Below are 23112 nucleotides of genomic sequence, written 5' to 3' on the forward strand. Positions count from 1 at the left end.
GCAGATGGGGGAGTGTTTAGGAAAGCTGTTTGAAAACAGTATTGTTGGGAATAAGCTGACTAAATACTACGCCGGTGCACCATATACTGCCTGCTTTCTTAAAAAAAAAAAACATAATGACTGCCTTCGTATTTCCATTTAAGTCTCTCAGTGCTATGCGAGATGAGATTCTGGTATATTCTCCCCCAGCAAAATGTGGTAGGACGTAGGAGAAAACACTTTTTATAACGTTGATCGGTAAACAAACATTTTCTTTTATTGTATTAAAACGTTTTAGACATTTCAGATGCTTTAAATGCCTTAGTGTAAAGGTGAATTGTGTCAGTTTGGCTTTGTCTGCAATATTTAATTTTGGGCTCAATTTTCTAACAATCTAATGCGGAAGTGATTGTGCATAGACCTTATTCAGAGCAGCGCCATGACAGGTATGAATTTAAAGGTGCTCTATGTAACTTTTCTACAGAAATGAATCCTTTTTTTATTGCCTGTGTGTGAAGGGGTTGTAATCAGTGTTCGAATTACGGGGGAGCTAAGGGGAGCTCGGCTCCCCTGAAAAGGACCTGGGCTCCCCTGAAAGCCTACTTTGAGACATTTAGGGGGAGCTCTCAAACACTGTCCATTTTTTGTGTCGCATATAGATTTTGATTTTCTGTACATTAAGGTTCCTGAAATAAATGATGATATTAAAAATGTGTCAGTGTTTATTCGCTCATTACATTAATATTTCCGAACATCTGTCTCCACTAATAAATGCAATGCTGTGTCTCCTGCTGTGACCATCCATGCGTGGCGGCGCTGCACTGAAATTACTACGTTTACGTCACCGCTTGAACTTCTCACTGAGTTGGTATTTGAATGTTAGCTTAGCTTCAAGTTCAAAACATACTTTATTCGTTTTTTTGGGAACACTCTGTGGATACTAATAAGAATGTCAAAAAGAAAGCAGCCAAACCTCAGTCAATTTGGATTTACAAAACAAACGAAGAGGAGTGATGACAGCGCACCAGCTACAACTAGCTGTCGGTGTTACCGCCGCCGCCGCTAAAAGTTGCTGCTAGTGACAGCACCAGCACCGAGGATAGCGAGACTTGGGCGCCAGAAACCACCGCTGGTATGTGAGTTATTCTGTTTTTATCATGATTTGCATGATGTAGGCCTAAGCTCGGTTGATTCAGAACCGTGGACAGAGCTGTTTGCCCTAACACTGACAACACTGACTGACGCTTGCATTTTGAAGTAAACGGTTTACTAAGTAAACAATAGGTTTACTGTAAACCTATTGTTTTAAATGCCCGAACATGCACCAAAAGCGTTAAAGTCAGGGAGGATCGGAAAATAGGGCTCCCCCGAAAGCCACTTTGTAATTCGAACCCTGGTTGTAATCACACATTAAAATGATCCACTTGTCGAGTTTTGCTATTACCTCTGAAGGCCAGTATTCCTATTTCTATGTGAAGTCTCCGGGTCGGATTTACCGCGAAATCCAACGGATGTGACGTGCATGCGCGCTCCTGAGCCTCTCTCCTTATATACAGTCTATTGTAGACGGTCAGGGAGTTACGTCCTGTTAAAGGCGCACGTTTTTCGGCTTATATCTCGGTCAATCTTTGATCAATATTCCCAAGACTCTAATCGTTCGTAGTGCTGGACGGGGCCTTTCAAACGAGCCCACCCCCGAGGTCCAACTCGCCCGGCTCCCCCAGTTATAGCCGTTCGAAAACGGGGGTCCCAGCGAACGGCGATCCGGTAGGGGGCATCCCCGAGGCCTGCCACTCTAGCGTTCGGGCAAGGGTTCCCCTGGGACCTCCTCCCCCGAATTTGAGCTCTCTGGGTCTTTGCGTTCCAGAGATACGAGCGATTTTCTTCTGAGATCGTGACGTCACCGGCGTCTGCAATTTTGCAGCGCGCCCGATGGTTTTCTGCTAATATCTCCGCGGAAACACCACCAAAAACTATGGAACTTATATGGTTCTTTTCAGCTCGACTAGATGGTCCCAACGAGCTCGGTGCTCGCCGAATCCGTCTAGTATTCGCCGAGATATTTGCGTAATAGACGGTATTGTCTATGAGTTCGAGCACGAGCGCTCTTGTAAAATTTGGTTGCAATATGAAACATCACCACTAGAGGCCGCTAAAAGTTACATAGAGGCAGAGCACCTTTAAGCAAGGCTGTGTGAGTGATAGATCCCTTGTTGCTCATGTTGTCTGCAGTTTTTTGTCTACTGAAATTCCCTGGAAAGATATTTTTGCAGCGTTTCATCAGCAGAACAATCTAAAAACACGAAGAAAGATGGTGCTGCTGTGAATAAGGTCTATAGAGTCCGTTCAATTATACACTTTTTCACATTTTTTAACAGTAGAATAGCCTACTACATTTTGTCATATGACATGACACCATGATGCATGTTCCTGTTAATGTAAACTTTAACTAAAATTAAAATGATTATAGTATTTCAGTGATAGCCTACTAAAAATACACTGTCATCAATTATCTTATCATGTGGGATACATGTACAAATTTTTCAAAAATGTCACAAAGGGATTCCCAGTGTCTTTAAAAGCCTTTTATCTAACTTTAATAATGTTATGTATGTTAATCTCTCCAATTACATGCTAGTTGCCATTTCTCTAAGCAGTCTCCCGATATTTGCTGTTTTTTTGCCTAGTAAAGAGGAATAAGATGTTTTGCTTGTAAATACACATCAGATTTTTGGTTCAAGAGATAAAGACATTAGTCATTTAATCTATTATAGTCTGTACTTCTTTCCAGAATTGCAAAAATCTCGTCACACTCCCACATTGATACAGCACCCAAGTTTTTGCTAAATAAAGCACCGTTTCATCACGTGTTCAAGAGAACAAAATTGTCATGAAAAATGCTGTCATGATATCTTGCTTTCAGAGGTGGATGGCTGATGTTTGGGAACTCAAACACTGTGTGAGACAGTTCTGGTAGGTAATTATACACAGCTCATGCATGCATTTTAGAACCACCAAACCAATATTTGATATGCTGTACGAGGAAATTGGTCTGCTGGTTAGTCCAGTTATCAAACCTCTATTGAGGCAGTCACAAGTTTTTTGTTACACACCGAGTAATGTATACAGTAAATGTGCTTCCATATTCGCATGTCTTTTTATCGGATAAAAAGATTATCCACCTCAATTGAGTGAAGTTTTTAAATTAATTTCCATCCAACGGTTTTTTTTTTTAATGCAATATCCCAAAATGTGCATAAAAAGGATGGAATTTGCCAGATGCATGAGAGATTTTATAGATGCGCACGTGTACTCTCCCACACTGGGAAGTGGGAACACACTAGTGTAGGCCTCCCAGCTAGATCACCAGTTGAGGTCAAAGTGAGATGTAAACTGTAAACTAGGTGACAGAAGTTCCTGTTTGTGTGACAAGTGTTTCTGGTGTAGCAAGTTTGCGAGTGTGTGCGCATGTGTGTCTTGGAGAAAAAAACCAGGGAGCTCAGCTGTTGCCGTCTTAACGTGCAACCAATGGGGCTACGTGTGATTTGAGTGTGTGTGTGTGTGTGTGTGTTAAAGGGAGCTGAAGTTAGGAATGGCTATGGCACCAGGGGGCTCATTGTGTGTAAGATCTCCCACACTTCTTACAACCATCCATGTTCTTCCCATCACCCCCTTCCCACTGCCACCCTGCCACTTGCCTTCCTTCCTTTAAATTCAAGTGCTTTGTTCCTCCTTAAGTCCTTTGTTCTTCCTCCGGCACAACATTCCAATCAAGCTGAGCACACAAACACATGCATATGAATGTGTGCCATCCTCTTTATTGGGCCTCTTCCCTGACACACATTACATTTATCATCCCTCTGTCTAAGGACTGACTAATTTAAAGCTCTGCCTGCTACTTAAGAGCTCAATAATGCCAGATTAAGGAAGTGAATGAACGCTGTTAGTTAGGTGGTGGATCAAAGAAAATGCATTTGTCTAGAAGAGAAATTGTGTCATATATGCTGAGGATGTTTATGTACTCATGTATAAACATCCTCAGTATATATTTCACAATTACATTTCAGCGTAATGTGTTCAGGCATTCTTGATGTTATGAGCGCTAAGCTGTATAATTGACCAATGTTGCATGTAATTGATTTCCCAGCATGTCTGTCATTCGATCAATCTGTGGTTTCATTTGACATAATAAAATAATTTAAGTTCAAAACAATATTTCATTTGTGTTTTATGAAGCTACTATATATATATAGTATATAAGTTTATATAAAGTAACTTGTGTTCAGATACTGTTCAAACGTTTTGTGTGAAAAAACTGTTGTAATGTTTTTAAAGGAAGTCTCATGGTCAAAAAAGGTTGCATTTGATTAAAAATACAGTAATATTGTGAAATATTATTACATTTTAAAATAACATTTTCTATTTTAATATATATTTTATAATGTAATTAATTCCTTTGATTGAAAAGCTGGATTTTCAGCAGCATTACTCTAGTCTTCAGTGTCACATGATCCTTCAGAAATCATTCTAATAGGCTGACAAAAATGTATTATTATGAATGTAATATTTATGTGGAAGCCATGATACACGTTTTTATCCTTGATTAATGTATCCTCGCTTAATAAAAGTATTTAAGGTTGCACTTTATTTCAAGGTGTCAGTATTACAGATACATTTAAGTACTGAGTAATAGTAATTAACTACATGTACTTACTATAGAGTTAGGATGAAGGTTTGGTTAATTGCATGTAATTATGCATAATTTATAGTTATTACTATGTAACAATGACACTGTAAAAAAAATTGATACCGTACTTCACTTTTCTCTACTGTTCACTTCAACATCAACTGTTCTCAAAGTATAGCATGAAATAAGTTCCACTGAAGTTCACACAAATATCCCAACACAAGTGTAGTTCATTACATTATCTATATACCATTAACTAGGGGTGTAACGATACCCTCATGTCACGATTCGATACATATCACGATACTGAACTCACGATACGATATTATTGCGATACTCCAAGACATATGATAAAAGGTTAACACAAAATGTACTGTTGATTAAAATGCTAATTTTGATATTACATTGTGGGTTTAAATGAATAGGCTTGGACTTGGTGCTTGTAACCCAAGGACAATGGTGACACCAGAATAAAAATATTCATGATTCTGAAGCTGAAAATACAGAATTATTTTAGACGAATATTCTTGCACTTTTTCTGACTAGATATATTTAAAATAATGTAGGCCACTTTAAGTTTTTACTGGTAACATAAGACATTTGGCATTATCAGGACCCACAAATATTCCCCCATTGCATTATTATACATTATAATCAACATTATATATAGTAGTTTAATGTAGTACTGACACTAAAACTCTTGAAAATTGAAAAAATTTCTCACACAGTAATTTTTATTTTGGGGAACTATCCACGATACATATTGTCACTATCCACGATACGTATTGTTGCATTTTTGTATTGCGATATATTGTGGCACGATATATTGTTACACCCCTACCATTAACACTTGACAACCTGAAAAAGTGTATACTTTTAACAGTGTATAAATTGGTTGTAGTTCAACAAAAACGTCTTAATACATTTTTAAGTGTGGCTGCAGTGTCTAAATACTTTTTGGGGTCACTTTATATCTAAAATCCATTTATGACTCACAATTTTGTTAACTTTGCATTAATAATGTGTTAACATCTCGCCATATGTTACTGGCACATATCCCGCGACAGCACTCCCTTCACCCCCAGTAAAGGGATCAGCGTAGAATCGGGAGCGTTAACAAAGCTTTTGAGGTGCAGACAGTCCCGACGCAGCCTACAATGGAAGGCCGCCTCTGTATTTGCGTTTTTTTGGCGAGGGGTGGTGGCGAGGTTGACAAGAGGGAGTCGAGGGGTGGAAGAGTTGAATGACCCTGCAGCAGTGGTCCCACTGCAGCTCTGTGACCCCCGGAGTAACGGGCCAACCTCCTGGCGTGAAGTGCTTTGTGTTAGTGGTTGTGTGGAACAGCGTGGAGAGGAGAAGGGGGGTTTATGGGAGTGCAGCAGATAATTCAGGCCTCCTGCAACACACATGGCCCTTGAATGAAAAGGGACCTCTGCATTGTGAGGGCATCTCAATGGCTCTAGCTCCTTATTTGTTGAAGACAAATGTTCCTCTGAACATAAGTGTCTTGTGCTTAAACACTAAACAGAGTGAAGTCATTAATCATCCATTTTGTGTGGCCGAGCACTTGCTCCAAAAATTAAGAAATGTACTCGACATTTATAGAAGCTGGCGTGATAAACAAAGATTGACTTTGTTTAAGCATTAATAAATGTTGTGCACATATACACAAAAGAATATTATTTATAAGCAAGTCACACTCAGTTTGGTGTGTGTTGGTGGCCAACTGCTACCATTTTTAATCGGTCTGCAGTCGGAATGTGAGTTTATATGCATGTTAGATTTCATTTAGCTTTGTGGTGGTATATGTATTCTCTAATTAGAGACAGATAGCATTCTAATTCGCAGTGTTTTTTAATTGTATTTTGTAATTTGGTTAGTTGGTGATCTGTATTTAACCTGCGGGGCTTTGCTAGACAGGTTTGGCAGACACCTCATATGTCAACACAACCCTAAAGCCAGCTGACTTTGAGTATTGCTTTCTCGAATGGAATGAAGAGTCTGGTTGTTGCCTTGAATTTCATGCTTGTATTGTTCTTTCTGGATTTTTATTACAACACTGCTGTCTTCTGTATAGAGCTTCTTATTGAACTAATTTAATTACTGATGAACGTAGTTATTGAATTGAACTTAATAAACGCTGAACTAACTTCAAATTAAAATTCTAATTTGTCTCATATTTGATGAATTGTGCATAACCGAAGATTATTTTCCTGTTTTTCAACTATCTGTATTGTATAAAGTGCTATAAATAAAGGTGATTTGACTTGACTTGCATTGATTTTATAGGTTTAAGCCTAATTTTGCTCTGCTGGCATGGTTTAGAGATTTTTTTAATGTATATTGGACAACTTTATCTCCTGTCATACATCAACATATCATTGGAGTGCAGACCTTTTTTGCATTTATGTATCGGAGACACAAATGCTTTGGAGAGGTTTAGCTGATATCAGGGTTTATGTCTAGTTTTAAGGTTTATGTAAGTCTTGATTTTGTTCAGAGTGCTGCCACATAAATCCCTGGTTGAGTTTGTATAGAATTAAAGCTGAGGTCTTTTATTCATTGTCTGTCTAATGAATATTCATAGCTGCTCTCACAATGCAGGCAGCCTCCAAAACTCTTGAGAAGAAGTCAGCTTGTGTTTGACTGCAGGTCAAGGAACTCTGACAGACTGCGGCACAATGGAGACTTGACTGAAGCATTCCTCTGCGTTGCCTGGCGAAGCTTTTGTTTGCCGTATTTCGCTGTCTACATATTCATACTTCTTCAACTCATTAGTAGTTATTCATTCATTGAGGCAAATCCACTTGACCCCTTCTCTCACTTGTCATGGGAATAAAATAGTGATGATTGGTTTACTAAATATATTGAGTGTGCTTCAGTATGCACAGATCTGTCCCTATAGTACCACATCAATCTATAGTTTTAATTTCAAATGCTTAAAAAGATTTTCCTTTTCAACCTGTGCCTGAGCTCTTTAAAAATCCATAAAACACTATATGCTATAACTTCATAAAACTATCATCCATGATTTTTTTTTTTTTAATATGAAATAATTTGTGAAGTATAAATATAATTAACAAAAATGTTAGTCACTATAAATAACCATTACTATCATTTTATTCGTTCAAGCCTATTGGAGTTCGTGGTGAACTGCATTAAAACACGAAACTATGCAGTCTGCAAACAAAATTACCTAGATAGGTTCAAAGGAGGCAAATACAAAAAGCCCTCTCTTTGAACTGATACCGTACCCAATCGTCTAAAATTACTATTGTGTAAAAGACCGTGAGCAAACATCCGAAACTCATTGAACAGGTGTGGGGGCCGTCAATCAAAGCGCCCACGCACACAAGGACACGCCCACTGGCGCCATATATGGAGTGCATTCCAAGGGGCGGAGTCACCTAACTTCCCAAGTTCCCATATCCATGAATGAAATCCTCACCACCAGTTCCTTCATGCCGGAGTCGTCGGAGTTTCACATGGACCAAAAAGTTTAATTTGACAAACAAAATGGACTACCGACGCACTCAGTTTCACTTCTTATTTTTGTATTTATTTGTTAACAACGTATTTATTAGGATTCAGTCAAAAGAACGTAAGTACAAACCGAGATTTTTAAAGACTTTTTGCTCAGAAAATGTTATATTTTTCGAATCTTTCGCAATTCTATTTTTTATAACTATATGATGATAAATTAAAAATATATATTATTTGTGAACAAAAACGTAATGGTTAGATTTTCATAAATATTTCGTATAGGTTTATATTTACCCCTACAAAATGTACACAAGTAAGACATTTGAGCCTGTAACGGATGATTTTAAAGTGACTTGATTTTCATGTAGCCTAACTAAATATTATATGATCAGATTTGCTGCTTGACATGAAGGCTGCCGGAAGTGAATTAGGTTGGTTAACCTGGCCGAATGAAGAAGGGGTAAGTCTTATCAATTTTTCTGTTCCCTGTACATAAACCATATCTGACATTAACATCCATGAATAGACTCCATTCAGTTCAGGTTCGTTGATTGAACATACCGGTACATGAGTCAGTGTCATTTCGTGCTCTAAAACACCAATCAAAATGAGTCATATCCTCTCCTCAGACCGATTAAAAAGCTTTTCCAGCTATTAAAGTTGATACCTGATAACGTGAGGCGTTTTCCCCCCACCAACAGGCTTAAATAACATCCGAAACCATCTTATTGTTGTGTTTTGAAGAATGTTTGATTTTCATTTTATTTATCGAGAATATTAATGTAGCCTACTACGGCTATAAAAAGCATTGGGACACTTAAAGCCACACTTCATAACGTCATTGTATTAGAACAATGTAACAAACTGGCATTTGTTTCGAAGATGCCTCAAGTAGCCTACAATTTTTTTAGCAAAACTTTTCACAAAATTATTATAAAAAGTAAAAAGTGATTGTAAAAATTACTCAGAAACGTTTGATATATCATAGTATATATTTGTATGTGTGTGTGTGTGTGTATATATATATTACGTTACATATAAACATATAGATATGTATATGTGTTTTGCACCAGAGTGTATCACCTAATAGGACTGAGGAGAAATAAGTTTCGGTCAGAGGCTGTTGAGTGCACAAACCATGTTTCTTCTTTGAAGCTTTGGTTTTATAAGAATTCGCCGTGAATTCCTCTTTAGCCACACAAAGACCTCTCCAGAGATGTACCGAGAGAGTTCCACCACTTCCTCTGACCAAGCATAGCCACGCACTAAAGTGTTTAATTAGTCTTTTAGAGGCTATAGTCCTGTCATCTTCGTTCCCTAATGTCGTGAAGGCTTCCATCAGCTCCACTCAGCTGCTGGATCCAAAAAAGCCCTTTGAGGTCATGCTTATTTTGCCAGCTATTTCAGTACGTTCTGAAGAGTTGAGTCGTAAGGGAGTTCTATCGCGGCAGAGCATGGTGGAAAAGAGGAGAGCAGAGGCCTAATTTTTGTCTCCCACACCCATCTAATGAGATACTTTTACAAAGGTGGGATTCCCACATTCAGTATAATCTTGTTTCAGTCTAACATTTAGGATACTGGAATATTTTAGCCAAGAAAAAGAAAAAATCAAGATCACAATATTTCCCTAGTTGATTCATTACATTAAAAAGTGCACGCATTGTTTGTATTTAAATATGCAAATGATGCAATATCTAGTTAAATATGCAGAAAACGGCCTTTAAAGATATATTTTAATTGTAATCTATAGGCACAAATAGATAAAGTGCAACAAAATAAACATTTAAAAATGTATTTTGGATGTTGTCTTCACACCAAAGCAACACGTTATGAAAAGCCAAGTTGCCCAACATCTCAACATTGACCAGGGCATGAAAAAAAAAAACAATGCTTTTGCCTGTAGTGTCTTGCTTTAAAATTGAATTTTTTCAATGTTTAAAATACAACTATAAGTTTATTCTGCTCTAGCATTGATTAGTGAGTTTAAAGATCCCAACAAGCCTTACTTTACCAATGGCATGAGCTCGGTGTGGGACTATTTGAAAATAAAAGTGAAATACTTTGCATTAGTTTTGTATTTCCATATTATGAGAAGATTGTAATACAATATGCCCTCTTTTCTTTCTTTTTCCATTTTTCTTAGTGGGAGGTTGTCCAGACGGTAGTGAATGGCTCTCTCCTTTACACCTACAGCGTGTGCAACGTTGCCAGTGACACCGAACAGGACAACTGGCTTCGTACGACCTTTATCCAGCGTAGGCCCGACGTCTCTCGCGTATCTGTGGAGCTGCGCTTTGTCGTCCGGGACTGCAACACGTTTGGCGGCTCGTCGCCTTCCTGTCGCGAGACTTTTGGCCTCTATCTAGCCGAAACCGACACAGATGTTGGCACAAATTTCCGCAAGGGCCAGTTTCGAAAGGTAGCCACTGTAGCGCCAGACGAGGTGACAGCTGATCGTGGAGGGGGCCGAGCTGATCTGCGGGTGAACGTTGAGACGCGGAGCATCGGGCCACTCTCCAGAAGGGGCTTTTACCTTGCTTTCCAGGATTTAGGGGGCTGTGTTGCTCTCTTGGGGCTGAGGGTGTTCTACACCACCTGCCCGGCCATGATGAGAAGCCTGGCCGCCTTCCCTGAGCAGGTGGCATCAGGAGCGCTGGCGGAGGTGGAGGGCACCTGTGTGAAGGACGCAGTGGTGGTTGGAGAAGCTGCTCCTCGAATGTACTGCACCGCTGAGGGAGAGTGGGTCGTTCCTGTGGGCCAGTGTCTCTGTCGAGCGGGATACCAAGCTGTTGGAGATTCTTGCATAGGTGAGTTTGTGATTTTGATGTTTATTGTTTAGTGGAGTTCTTTGCTTCAGCAATAAGTTGAACATTTTCTACTTATCTGATTGTGGTAGACCGAAATAGATTTTTACTTAATGGCCAATGGAGGTTTCTCTAAAGCAGGGCCATTATCCTAAAAGTGATCTTACAAAAATATTTTAATGCAGATTAAGGAAATTTACCAGTCAGAATCAAGAATTCCATAGAGCTGCATACAAATGGTGACATTTACTTAGAATTAGCAATGAGAACTTCTCAAAAATGCTGAAATCGCATCAAACACAGTATTCATTCAAATTAATTAACCCAAAAAGCTGAAAGAAAAGTGAAAATTTTACTTTTCCATTGTCAACTGATGCTGATCGTTCTGAATTGGACAAAAAAACATCAGTTTAAATAATCCTGGTCAATAAGTTGGCCTGTCACTATAATATACTTTACATTACTTTAAGACAATTTGGGAACAACTGCAAGTCTTTGTGGGTGGGCAGATGGTAAGTGTGTTGTCGGGTGAGGGTGTGTTCTGGGAAGCTTGAGAGATTTTTGTGGTTGCCACAGAGCTGTCTGAGAAGTTTGTGAGAGGCCAGAAATGTGACTTCAGTCAAATGGAATGTCAGCCGTCTCCACACCCTTTCACCTGCTGGTGTATTATTTCTACATGTGTGTTTAACTCTTCAGGAAGGAAGTGTAAAGATACCAGGCTACCATTGTAAAGGAGTGTATGTACATAGTTACAGTGGTATGATTTGCATTAACCATTGAACATTCTCGAATATCTCACATTTGAATAGAAAGGCTTGATAAATGGTGTGTTTGGGTGAAAGGGTTAGTCTTCAATAATGAGTTTAAGTATTAATGTTTTGCATTAGAAAAATAAGATATCAAACTAAGCGTCATCTGCAAACAAATTGCTCTAGATCTTTTCCCAGAACTAATTTTACTTTTATCAGCCAGAAACTTTTAACCATCTAGTCCCAAGGTGATTTTTGTGCGTGTGTGTGAATGTATGAATTAATTTCCCCTCAAGTTTGTTTTGGAATGAAAAGAAAAAGAAAAAAGGTTTCGTTCCCAATTAATTTCAAGGAATTCCCCCGAAGTCATATTACACTTTTCCCATACCCTCCAACAGCTGATATGACTCAATGGGCAGAGCTACCATTACCTGAGTTACTTTGTATGTCTAAGTGTTACCATGACAATGGCTCACCGCAGATTACAGAGAAGGTTTGGCATGCCCAAGGTCTATCTAGGGTAGTCATCATATAATTAAAGGTTGGGTTGGACCTCTCCGGACACCTTTTGTATTTGTGGGAAAATGTGGTTTTGAGTAGATGCACTATTTATACTCTACTTTAAAATGTAAAACCAAAGACATTCAAATCTATCCATTGGTAAGCACATTGCATACCAACAGCAGGGCATGTTTGTTGAACATACTGTAAAAAAGGAAACCACTGGGAAAAGGTTTGCATGAAATCTTTTCAAAAGATCCATATAGGAGCCATTAGCAAGGGCAATCTCAGGAAAGCATGTTTCGAAGACCTTGGCCTTTGGCAGCCCCACAGGAACCTGCACCTGAAACGGACGTTGAAGAACATCAAGGGAGTTCAGAATATCTAAAGGTTGTTGGAAAAGGGCAGATTCCACACATTTCCTTTTATAATGTAGTTTCCAGGAGACGTGCTAAATGTTTTGACACCCTTAGAGGAAGTGTGATGAGTGATGACCCGATGAAATAGCTCATGGGAGAGATGTAATGAAATCTGGTATCTTGTTGTCTTTGTGATGACATGCTTCAGGAACGAGGAGTACATGTCCAGACATCCCAACCTGTGATTCTTTCCATTCTGATTCTGACAGAGCCGTTTTGTCTTCTGTAAATTATTGTTTCACTCTATCATTTGTTCATCCACTCATCTCTTGAAAGACAAGACCTTTGCCCATGCCTCTTGATTCAACTTGGTTGCTTTTTTTTCTCCATACAGAGTGAAAAGATGCCTCAAAGCATTCAATGTAAAAAGCATTCAACCTTTGAAACAATGAAGTTGCTGTTGTCTTTGTTTTCATGGGAGTTTTACGAGTGGTTTTCTACGTGACTGCTGTTCTGTTCAGCTTATCGCCACCTGCCAGTGTTTGCTAGGGACAATTGTGGTTGGTTGCCCGGCACAGATGGGGGAAGGGGTCCCATTTGAAAAGTTTCGGGGGAAACCCAAGTGTTCCAATGTTTTCATTGCTTGTGAATTTGATACGGGCCTACCAAAGATGTTGGATAGTAGCAGACTATAATGTCATGTTTTATATAATGTTAATTGCATTTAGAGACACACACTGATGATGGCTTAGGCTGAAATGCGTCTGTGTGGACATGGTAATAATAAAAAAGATACGAGATATAACTAGAGAGTGCGGTTTTTCATCTTTATTTGATAAACTTCTTTATAACTCGCACCCATAAACGTTTTGGCAGTTGAGTGCGCCTGTTCTCAGCACTAATTGCATTTAGAGTTCATAATTATTTTTTTTAAATTAGCTTCAATTTAATATATATTTAATATTTAATCCAGTTTAATTAGCAGTTGGGTCACTAGTTGTTTGAGATGGGGTTTTCATTGGCCAATAATGATACTGATACCTAAAGAGCAGTGTGGCTGATATAATGACAACATATTAAAAAATTAATGACAGCAAATAGGGATGTGTGGTGTATAAATATTTTTTCATTATTCAAACAAATATTTATTTCAAAGTTTTACATTTGTAATTGAACAAATTCTTTAAATTTTTTATAAATTTTAATGAATAAAAAAATAAATTTTTCAGTATTGGCCGATATTGCACATTTAATTTAATTTAATTATTTTTAAATATATGTATTTCAAATTTATACAAATGTATTGTAACTTAATAATTATTTTAATTCAATTAATTTGAATCAATTAAAAAAATATCAGTATTGGCCAATATTGCATATTTAATTTTGCATTCTCATTTTCCCTATCTTCACAAGCATATGAGCATAAATGCATTAGTTAATCATTAAAAACACTAATTTAATAACACTGTTAAGTGTAATTGTTAGCCAAACTCAAAATGAATATCCATTTTTCATACTGTGAATTTATAATGTTGTGTTGTCTAATTTCACTTTAAAAAATAATTTAGACAAAATGGTAATTTAAATATAATTTTAATTATTGGCCTTAACATGAAAATAATTATTTTTATTTTAAATATTTATAAACATTAAGGAAACATTTTCTTAGAATTTTGACTTGGAAATTGATTGACCTTTTAAACCTTTAGTTTTCTTTAAAAAGCCATCGGATTGCTCTGGCACGTTGTTGAGGACTATGTCGGCGAAACTGCTATTCTAACTGTTGACCTTTCCACCCAAAGGGCATTAACTATTCCCTTTGTGTATTGTCCATCAGCCAAAGACTTGGAGTCTTATCAGCCCTGCCAATCACTTGTGTCATGCATATTTTAGTGGTTGTGGGAACACAAACGTGGCACAAGTACGCAAAATGGCCTTTAGTCACTTTTCCACACTTTCCTCACTCACTGTTTCTGATGACGCCTTGACTGTCCACCAGCGCAGAATCTCCCTAAATAGTTTCTTAGTGAAATTGGTCAGCCTGACTCGTCAGAGGTGCCATGAGCGAGCGAGTCACGCATTACAAAGAGCTTTCTAAACATATTTCACATGAAGTTCCCATGGAAACCGCTGACATATCGAATCAGATTTATTACTCATGGCTTTGGTGAAGTTTGGATTCATTGCCGATTTCACGTATGCCACTCTCAATAGACACAAACATGAAGATTAGAGGAATAGAGTGGGAGTTTCCCTCTCTTGTTCTGTCTTCAAATAAAATGCACAAAGAAGGGCTGCTTTTCTTATGCAGACGCCCTCCTATAGTCGTCCACCCTTATACACAGGGCAAATACACAAAACCCAATGTAAAATCCCAGCGGGAGAACTTCTGTCAGCAATCCTCACGCACCCATTCACTCTCACACTCGCACACCTCCCACCGGTCGTCAATCTGAAACTCGGCCCTTTGTTTGAGGTGAGCACTGAGAGACGGGCCCCAGGGGGGACATACTCCCCTCAAAGGAAGTTCCTCGGATCTGTGGAATCTATATTCACAGTGATTTTGCGAGCCAGTGAGTTTCTCATGCCCATTAAAAGTACACCTATCAGAACCGGCCTCTTCTTAAGACTGTGCATGTGATTCTGAATCACTGCACTTGGTCTTCTTTTGTGGATGATTGTTATATCATCACCCCCCCCCCCCAGTCTCCATCCTTGTTTCCGGAGTTTCTTTCCTTTGTGTTTGTTATAGCATGTCCTCATCCTTCGGCAGAGGAAGGAAAGGAGGAGAAGAGGAGACCAGAGGGCTTATATTGACGCTTGCAATTCCGACATCCTGTTTTGTCCAACGGACATCCACATGTGCTTCATCTCATTATTTAAAAAATATATATATATCTCTTTCAATGTTTTGGAAGAAGTTGACATTCTAGATGTAATTGTTCATGACAGGGCTGTACAAAAGTTTAGCGACCAGTTTGACTGGTTTTATTTAAAACGGTTGGAGTGTCTTCCGGTTGCATTGTGAAGTGTGATCAGTTTATTGTATCGTTGAATACTTGAATGCCCGACGGCTGCACCATCTTGATTTGTCTCTTGTTGTGTGCAGTTGTAATGGTGCAGAAAGACTGACCCTCCCTTTATGTGCACAATGGCCTTGAATCTGGATGCATTGTGATGTGAATCTATGTCCTTTTATTACATGTCTCATGATCACCTGTGTTTTTTTTCCTGCTGTCTTCTTTTCTATAGCTTGTGAACCGGGTTACTACAAGAGCACAGATTCCAGTCAGACATGTGAAGTGTGTCCAGATAACACCAAGCGCTCGGGTCGTGGAGCATTGCTGTGCCCCTGCCTGGAGGGCTTCTACCGGGCCCCAACAGACCCAAATTCTGCTCCTTGCTCATGTAAGTTTAAATAGATGTTGTTATTTTTTTGCACTGGATGTTTGATTTTGTTAAAGGGAAAGTTCACCCGAAAATGAAAATTAGCCCATGATTTACTCACCCTCAAGTCATCCTAGGTGTGTATGTCATTCTTGTATTTCAGACGAATACAATCGGAGTTATATTAAAAAATGTCCTGGCTCTTCCAAGCTTTATAATGGCAGTTTCTATTTTGAAGTCCTTAAAAGTGCATCTATCCTTCATAAAAGTGCTCCACACGTCTCCGGGGGTTTAATAAAGGCCTTCTGAAGTTCAAAACTTTATAAAGTAAAATAACTAGCCAAACGAACATACGGATTCCACTTAAGTTTGGTTGAGGAGATTCCCCCTTCTATGTGAAGCGCTTTGAGTGTCCAGAAAAGCGCTATATAAATGTGATGAATTATTATTATTATTATTATTAATTAAGTGTAAAGCGCAACTTATGCGAGTAATGCGACGTACTGCTGAAATTTACGCTACGCCATGACGAACTACGCTACTTCCGACGTCACAAGTTGCGCTTTAGGCGTAAGTTGACCGTTTGGCCGGAAGCTAGTATTTTACATTTAACGTTTATTTAATGGATAGATGCACTTTTATGGAGTTCAAAACAGAAACAGCCATTCACTGCCATTATAAAGCTTGGAAGAGCAAGGACAGTTTTTAATATAACTCCTATTGTATTCGTCTAAATGTCATATAAATCTAGGATGACTTGAGGGTGAATAAACCATGGGCTAATTTTCATTTTTGGGTGAACTATCCCTTTAAGAAACTTTCTTGGTTGCTTTTTTCTGCATTTTCTTTTTTTTAAATGTAGCATCTAAACATTATATCACGTTTTGCTCTTCTAGCTCTGCCTAGCGCTCCCCAAGACTTGGATCACGCACCTCTCCTGACAGCGGGGAGTTTGCAACTGACCTGGCGCACACCGGCAGACACGGGCGGCAGAAGTGACATCACATACAGTGTGGCGTGCGAGCGCTGTGAGAACGGTCTGTGTTCGCTGTGTGGTGGGAGGGTGAGATTTGAGCCTGCGCAGACGGCCTTGAAAGACCCCGAAGTTATGGTTAGCGAGCTGGAGCCTCATGTGAACTACACATTTACAGTCGAGGCCCAAAACGGCGTGTCCCAGTTCAGTCGAAAGAGAGCCACGGCTGGCATCACAACAGTGCTTCACTTCACAGGTTAGATAGTTTTAGTTGAAACAATATAAAGCTATTGTGTGACAAGCAATGGTTCTGTCCACAGTGATGGAGAAAATACAGCCATTTGCATTTGAAATGTTGCTTCATGAAGCTGAATTTTGTACCAATGAGGTTTCTTCCATCAGTGCACTTCGACCGACAAAATGTCCCATTGCTTGTCACGGATGGACAAGATTAACATGGAGAAGAATTTATCATGCCTTACTTAAGACATTGTGCATCAAATGGCATTTACATGTAAATTGAGACATTGTTTTTAGCCAAAATACTGATGATTTGTGCCTTTTTATTCAGATGGCCCGAGGGTGCTGTACCTAAGAGTTGAGGATCGGACCACCAGCAGTCTCACGTTATCCTGGGTCGTGGACCACCATGTGCAGAATCACAACTCCCCCCGTTATGAGCTCATGTACCGCAAGAAGGTGACTGTGATATCTGATTTAGTTCACTTAAAAAAAAATAAAAAAAAAAGAATATCACTTGGGTGGTAGATAGTATACAACCACCAAAACCCTGGAAACCACTGGGCAACGCCCTAAACAACCACACAGAACACCTTAGCATCAACATAGCAATACCTTGGCATTGTGGAACCGTAGCATTTTCTTCAGAATGTTTTTTAAGAAATATTTCTTGGATGCTTTCTCTCTCTCTGTGGCCTTTCCATGTTTTCTTCCTTTACCATTTTAAAATAAACGTTTAATTTCCTCTCCTCATTGTTTTATAGGAGGATCCCGGAGAGTTGGATGTCACCACCTACACTGTTCTGGTTCTGGAGAAGAACTCAGTGCAGATTAATGACCTCTTACCCGGCACAAAGTATGTGTTCCGCGTTCACACCCTGACGGCAGAAGGCCATCCCAGCAGCCACAGCGCAGAGCTTGAATTTGAAACGCTGCCTCTCGGTAAGTGCGTGTGAATATGTGTGTGGGCATTTCGTTTTAGTCCTTACATGCTTTCACATATGAAAGTACGTAACCTTGATGCATTTGTGATAAGCTGTGGGTGGTGCGTGAATGTTTGTCAGTTTGAGTAGAGTGAACTATTTTTTCTTTTTTCTCTATCCAACAGCAGAATCTCAGACACAGAGTAGTTCCATGGTTGTCATGGGAGCCATTGCTGGGGGCGGAGTCATGTTGCTGATTGTGGCGGTTATTTTGCTTCTGCACAAAAGGTTAGAGAAGCTATCTCTGCTCTCACTTTTTCCAGTCCATTGTTTTCCAGACCACAAAGCAGGCTTTGCCTTAGTCACTTCACCCTATGCCTGCCCATACTGTTTACATTCCAGCTTTGAAGTGCAATCATTCTCATTTAGGATATCATCAAGATAGGAGCTTAAATTGACTCACTAATGTGATATTGAATGTTCTTTCATCAGGAGGCTGAATTCCCATGTCCGACGGAGGGTTGATGGAGATTACTTTTCATGTCCAGGTAAGAAACTAATTGAATTTGTTTTGCATTTGTAAGTATGCATACATGTATTTGGCATTAAAGTCCAAAGGATACTTTTGTTTCTTCGTAGAGTGCACTTGACGCAAATTTCGTCACCACAATCGTACAGTGGGTGTCATTTACCCAAAGTTTACACCTACCGTCTCATTTTACAGAAAAACTCCTTCCTTTGAAGACCTACATTGACCCCCATACATATGAAGACCCCTGTGCGGCTGTCCTCAAGTTTGCCAGTGAGATTCACCCTAGTCACATCACCAAGCAGAAAGTCATTGGTGCAGGTCAGTTTATCTTTAGTATTATATAATGTTATAGTATATATTAATATTTTGAACTAGCTTTTATTTGAATTTCTTTAGTTTACATTAATTTTAGTATCCGTTTTAGTAATTTTGTTGTGCTTTTGTCATTTTTTTTGTTTGTTTCTATAAATTTAGTTTAGTCATTTTAGTGTCTATTCTGTGTTTTCAAAAAAAAAAAAAAAAATTAACTTTAATTTATATTTTTAATTAACAACTGTATTTCCATACTGCTCCATAGGAGAATTTGGCGAGGTGTACCGTGGTTCTCTGAAGGTACCAGGACGCTGTGAGGTCGCAGTAGCAGTAAAGACACTGAAGCCAGGCTACACCGAGAAGCAGAGGCAGGACTTCCTTAGTGAAGCCAGCATCATGGGCCAGTTTTCCCATAAGAACATAATCCGTCTGGAGGGTGTTGTCACCAAATGTAAGTATCAAGCTATAAAATCATGTTTCTGGTAACTTTCTTGTTCATTCCATAAAACAGAACATATTTAACATGATGTTCTCTTCTTCCTATCATTTCAGTCAAAGACGCCATGATTATCACAGAGTACATGGAGAATGGAGCTCTGGACCAGTATTTAAGGGTATGTCTTGGTAAACGATTGTTTACATTTCTGCTAAATGCATTTGCAAGGATGTAGCAGAATCATTAATGTTTCTTTGCGCTCCACAGGATCACGATGGAGACTTTTCCTCATACCAGCTCGTGGGAATGCTCAATGGCATAGCCGCAGGGATGAAGTACCTCTCAGACATGAACTACGTCCATCGGGACCTCGCAGCTCGCAATGTCCTGGTCAACAGCAACTTGGAGTGTAAGGTCTCAGATTTCGGCCTGTCGCGAGTGCTGGAGGACTTTCCCGAGGGAACCTACACCACTACTGTAAGTGATGTGAATGCACAGAATCGTCATAAAAGTATATAAATTCATTAAAACATCATTTTCATGGTTTTGACTCTACTCTTACTCTTTTAGGGAGGAAAAATTCCTATTCGCTGGACCGCACCAGAGGCAATAGCTTACAGGAAGTTCACTTCAGCTAGTGATGTGTGGAGTTTCGGAATTGTCATATGGGAAGTGATGTCCTTTGGAGAAAGACCCTACTGGGATATGAGCAACCATGAGGTATGAGATATTTCTAATTATTTATTAATGCTAATTGCTCATACTTTAGGAGTTTGACATAAATTGGGTACCCAAACCATAACTAATGAACATAAAATGTATTTTATGTGGGCTTTTATGAATTGAGCCAGGAAATTACCACCTAGTAATGTTCTAAAAACCAGTGAACACCTTAGGCAACCACCCTAGGAATAAATGTTTTAACCTTTCACTTAAAACACATTGATTGTGAGCATCTGTGAGCATGAGCTTAACCATTTTCTTCATACTTTTGATCAAAGGTGATGAAATCCATAAACGAAGGCTTCAGGTTGCCGGCACCAATGTGCTGCCCGTCTGCGGTTAATCAGCTGATGCTGCAGTGCTGGACGCAGGACCGCTCCAAACGGCCACGCTTTGTTGATATCGTCAACTTGCTCGAGAAGCTGCTTCACAACCCAGAATCACTCTCGGCCATTGCCAGTATCGACCCACGGTAAGAAACGGTTTACAAAACGCTAATGGTAAATGTTCTAGTGCAGAAAACTATAAAGGTTTATATTGTGCTGTTCAATAAATATCTGTTTTTTTGTCCACAGTGTGTCTATTCGTCTACCCAGCACTAGTGGTTGTGATGGCGCCTCCTTCAGGTCAGTGGATGAATGGCTGGAATCTATCAAAATGGCCCAGTACAGAGAAACCTTTGCCCTTGCTGGAATTAAAACTATGGAACAGGTGTTGCGCTTGAAAATTGAGTAAGTATGCCTACTTGCATCCATAAAAAGATGACAAAATGAACCAATTATAAAAGCTTATGAATTATTGAAACTTTATATAGCCTCATCTAACCCGTTCCTCCTTTTCTTTTTCAAAAAGGGATATTAGTAGAATTGGAGTACGGCTGCCAGGTCATCAGAAGAGAATTGCCTACAGCATTCTGGGCCTGCAAGACCCGACGGGGACCCTGGATCTGTTTGCAGTGTGACAGTGCGGTTGACTGAAGCAGACCTGTTTGCAATTGGCAATTTAGCTGGCCCAAAATGGACTGAACAAAGACCAGAATGCCCTCCTCCAATTGAATGATTTTATATTTTGTTTCTCCTTTTTTTAAAAAGCTTTTCATGTAACATTTTTACATGTGTCAGATGGACCCTTATTATGCACTTTGTGATTCTGTTTCTACTTAAGCCATATTGATTCGCTGCATAAGCACACAGTGGACATATGATGGTCTGTTTTGTGTATGATGGTCATAATTTGTGCCATATTGTAACTACTGACTCAGGTCTGATGATAAGGGTACTATCAAGGGTACAATGATAGTAACCTTAAATATTACTGTAGTGCTCATATATTGCCATAAAAGGCAACATATATCCACATATTTAACAAAGTTGCCAAATGTGAGGGGTTGAAGTCTGATTAAGGTTGTACAATTACAAATGTAAAAAGTTTAGTTGTAAATGTTCAATGCTAATAGATTTTTGTCAAATTGTTGACAAGCATCCTGCTGTTTGGAAAGCTAGCACCGGATGTTTACATGTCATTTCAGCTCTTTTTTTATTTAATATTTATTTTTTTTATTTATTGTTTGTGTTTGTAAAGAAAATGTACTGAATAGTATTAAAATATTTTATAAGTCTTATCCTAAGTCATTTCTTCAGCTTAATGCACCTCACAAAATTCATGCACTGACACGCCCTGAAATTACCTGTGGACAAAAGTAACAATGTCATTGTGCTTTAATGTATTTCTATAAATATATAAAACACATTTAATTATCGACTCAGTATATTACTTTACTGATCTAGGTTTCATTTTTCTATTGGTGAGTTGGCTCTAAACCTCTACCCAAATGTGGTTTGGAATGTCATTCACTGAAGCGCAGACAAAGTGTCTCTAATAGACTTGACTCACTTCAGTCCTTTATTGAAGATGAATGTGTGTGAAAAGTAATGATGAATCATACTAATCTTGAATTAGCTTCCTTTGTAGATCAAGAGGTCCAACCAGTGGTAGAATCTGAATGCATGTATGCTGACTGTGGTCTAGGGTGTGTTTAATAGAGAAGCTCTTAATTGTGCAGTGTGGCAGTTTATAGATTATGATTGCATGCAAGTGTTCTTATAAAGAGCACAATATACAGACTTAACGGCATTGATTAAGACAGGTTTTAAATGGTATTTAGCTAGGCCTATAATTAAATCCAAGATATTAGTCAACAGAACTGCATTTCAACTTTTTATAATCTTTGTCAGTTATGAGAAAAAAGAGACATATGTCATGTTTGTTAACAGATACAGACTTTTCATTGATCTAAGCTTTAGATTTTATGTTTTAAATGGCGTAACTGCCTTACCTATAAGCACATTTTTTTCCATGTTTAAAAGACGATGCCTAATACAAAGTTACAATACAAATATGTAGTTTTATGTATTTTAATATGCCAAAGTTTTATTTTAAGTAAAGGAAAGGATTAGTGCATCATAGCAAGATACAAACTAACTATGGCATACTAATCTACAGAAAAAAAAAGAAAAAAAAAAGAAGCGGATTAATGAAACTGGGACTCAAAGACTCAAAGTTATTTACCCCAATATTTGTAATACTTCTAATGCCACCTTAAGTTACTAGCCTGAAATAGACTTTAATTATAGAGAAAATCAGGGGGAAAGGTGAGGGGTTTCATGTAAAAAAAGATGTGTAACCGAATAAAAAATGCACATTATAACATTATACCTTTCTTCAAATATACACAGATGGTTCAAAAAGCATAGAAACTGGAAGGACAGGGGGTGCATTCTATGTTCCAGAGTTTGAGCTTAGGAAGGCTGTAAGAATAACAGATGGTACATCTGTATACTAGCCTGGTAATACCAAACTCTGCTACTTCGCTTTGCTTCATAGACCGAAGCAAAATGAAATTGAGCGGAAGTACGAAGTCTGACGTAGTCAGGCTATCTGTATACAGCAGAGATGGTAACAATCCTAATGGCTCAAGGTTAGGTTCTTGTGAGTTTACAATGATTTTAAATGTCTATGAGT

At 38.7% G+C, this 23112-nt stretch overlaps 1 protein-coding gene across 1 annotated transcript; it reads left to right on the forward strand.

The window, feature by feature from the left end:
- The first annotated feature begins 8103 nt into the window (after nucleotides 1–8103).
- On the forward strand, nucleotides 8104–21712 carry epha2a (eph receptor A2 a). Its single transcript, XM_056256191.1, has 17 exons — nucleotides 8104–8267; nucleotides 8542–8609; nucleotides 10293–10956; nucleotides 15818–15973; nucleotides 16849–17181; nucleotides 17497–17624; nucleotides 17930–18107; nucleotides 18274–18376; nucleotides 18581–18636; nucleotides 18813–18938; nucleotides 19198–19383; nucleotides 19485–19546; nucleotides 19636–19845; nucleotides 19939–20088; nucleotides 20370–20563; nucleotides 20667–20822; nucleotides 20944–21712. The coding sequence occupies exons 1-17, from the start codon at nucleotides 8183–8185 to the stop codon at nucleotides 21050–21052; spliced, it is 2964 nt and encodes a 987-aa protein (XP_056112166.1). The 5' UTR covers nucleotides 8104–8182; the 3' UTR covers nucleotides 21053–21712.
- Nucleotides 21713–23112: the final 1400 nt, after the last annotated feature.

This window comes from Rhinichthys klamathensis, unplaced genomic scaffold, assembly GCF_029890125.1.
Source record: "Rhinichthys klamathensis goyatoka isolate OS25496 unplaced genomic scaffold, OSU_Roscu_1.1 h1tg000124l_1, whole genome shotgun sequence".
Lineage (NCBI taxonomy): Eukaryota > Metazoa > Chordata > Actinopteri > Cypriniformes > Leuciscidae > Rhinichthys > Rhinichthys klamathensis.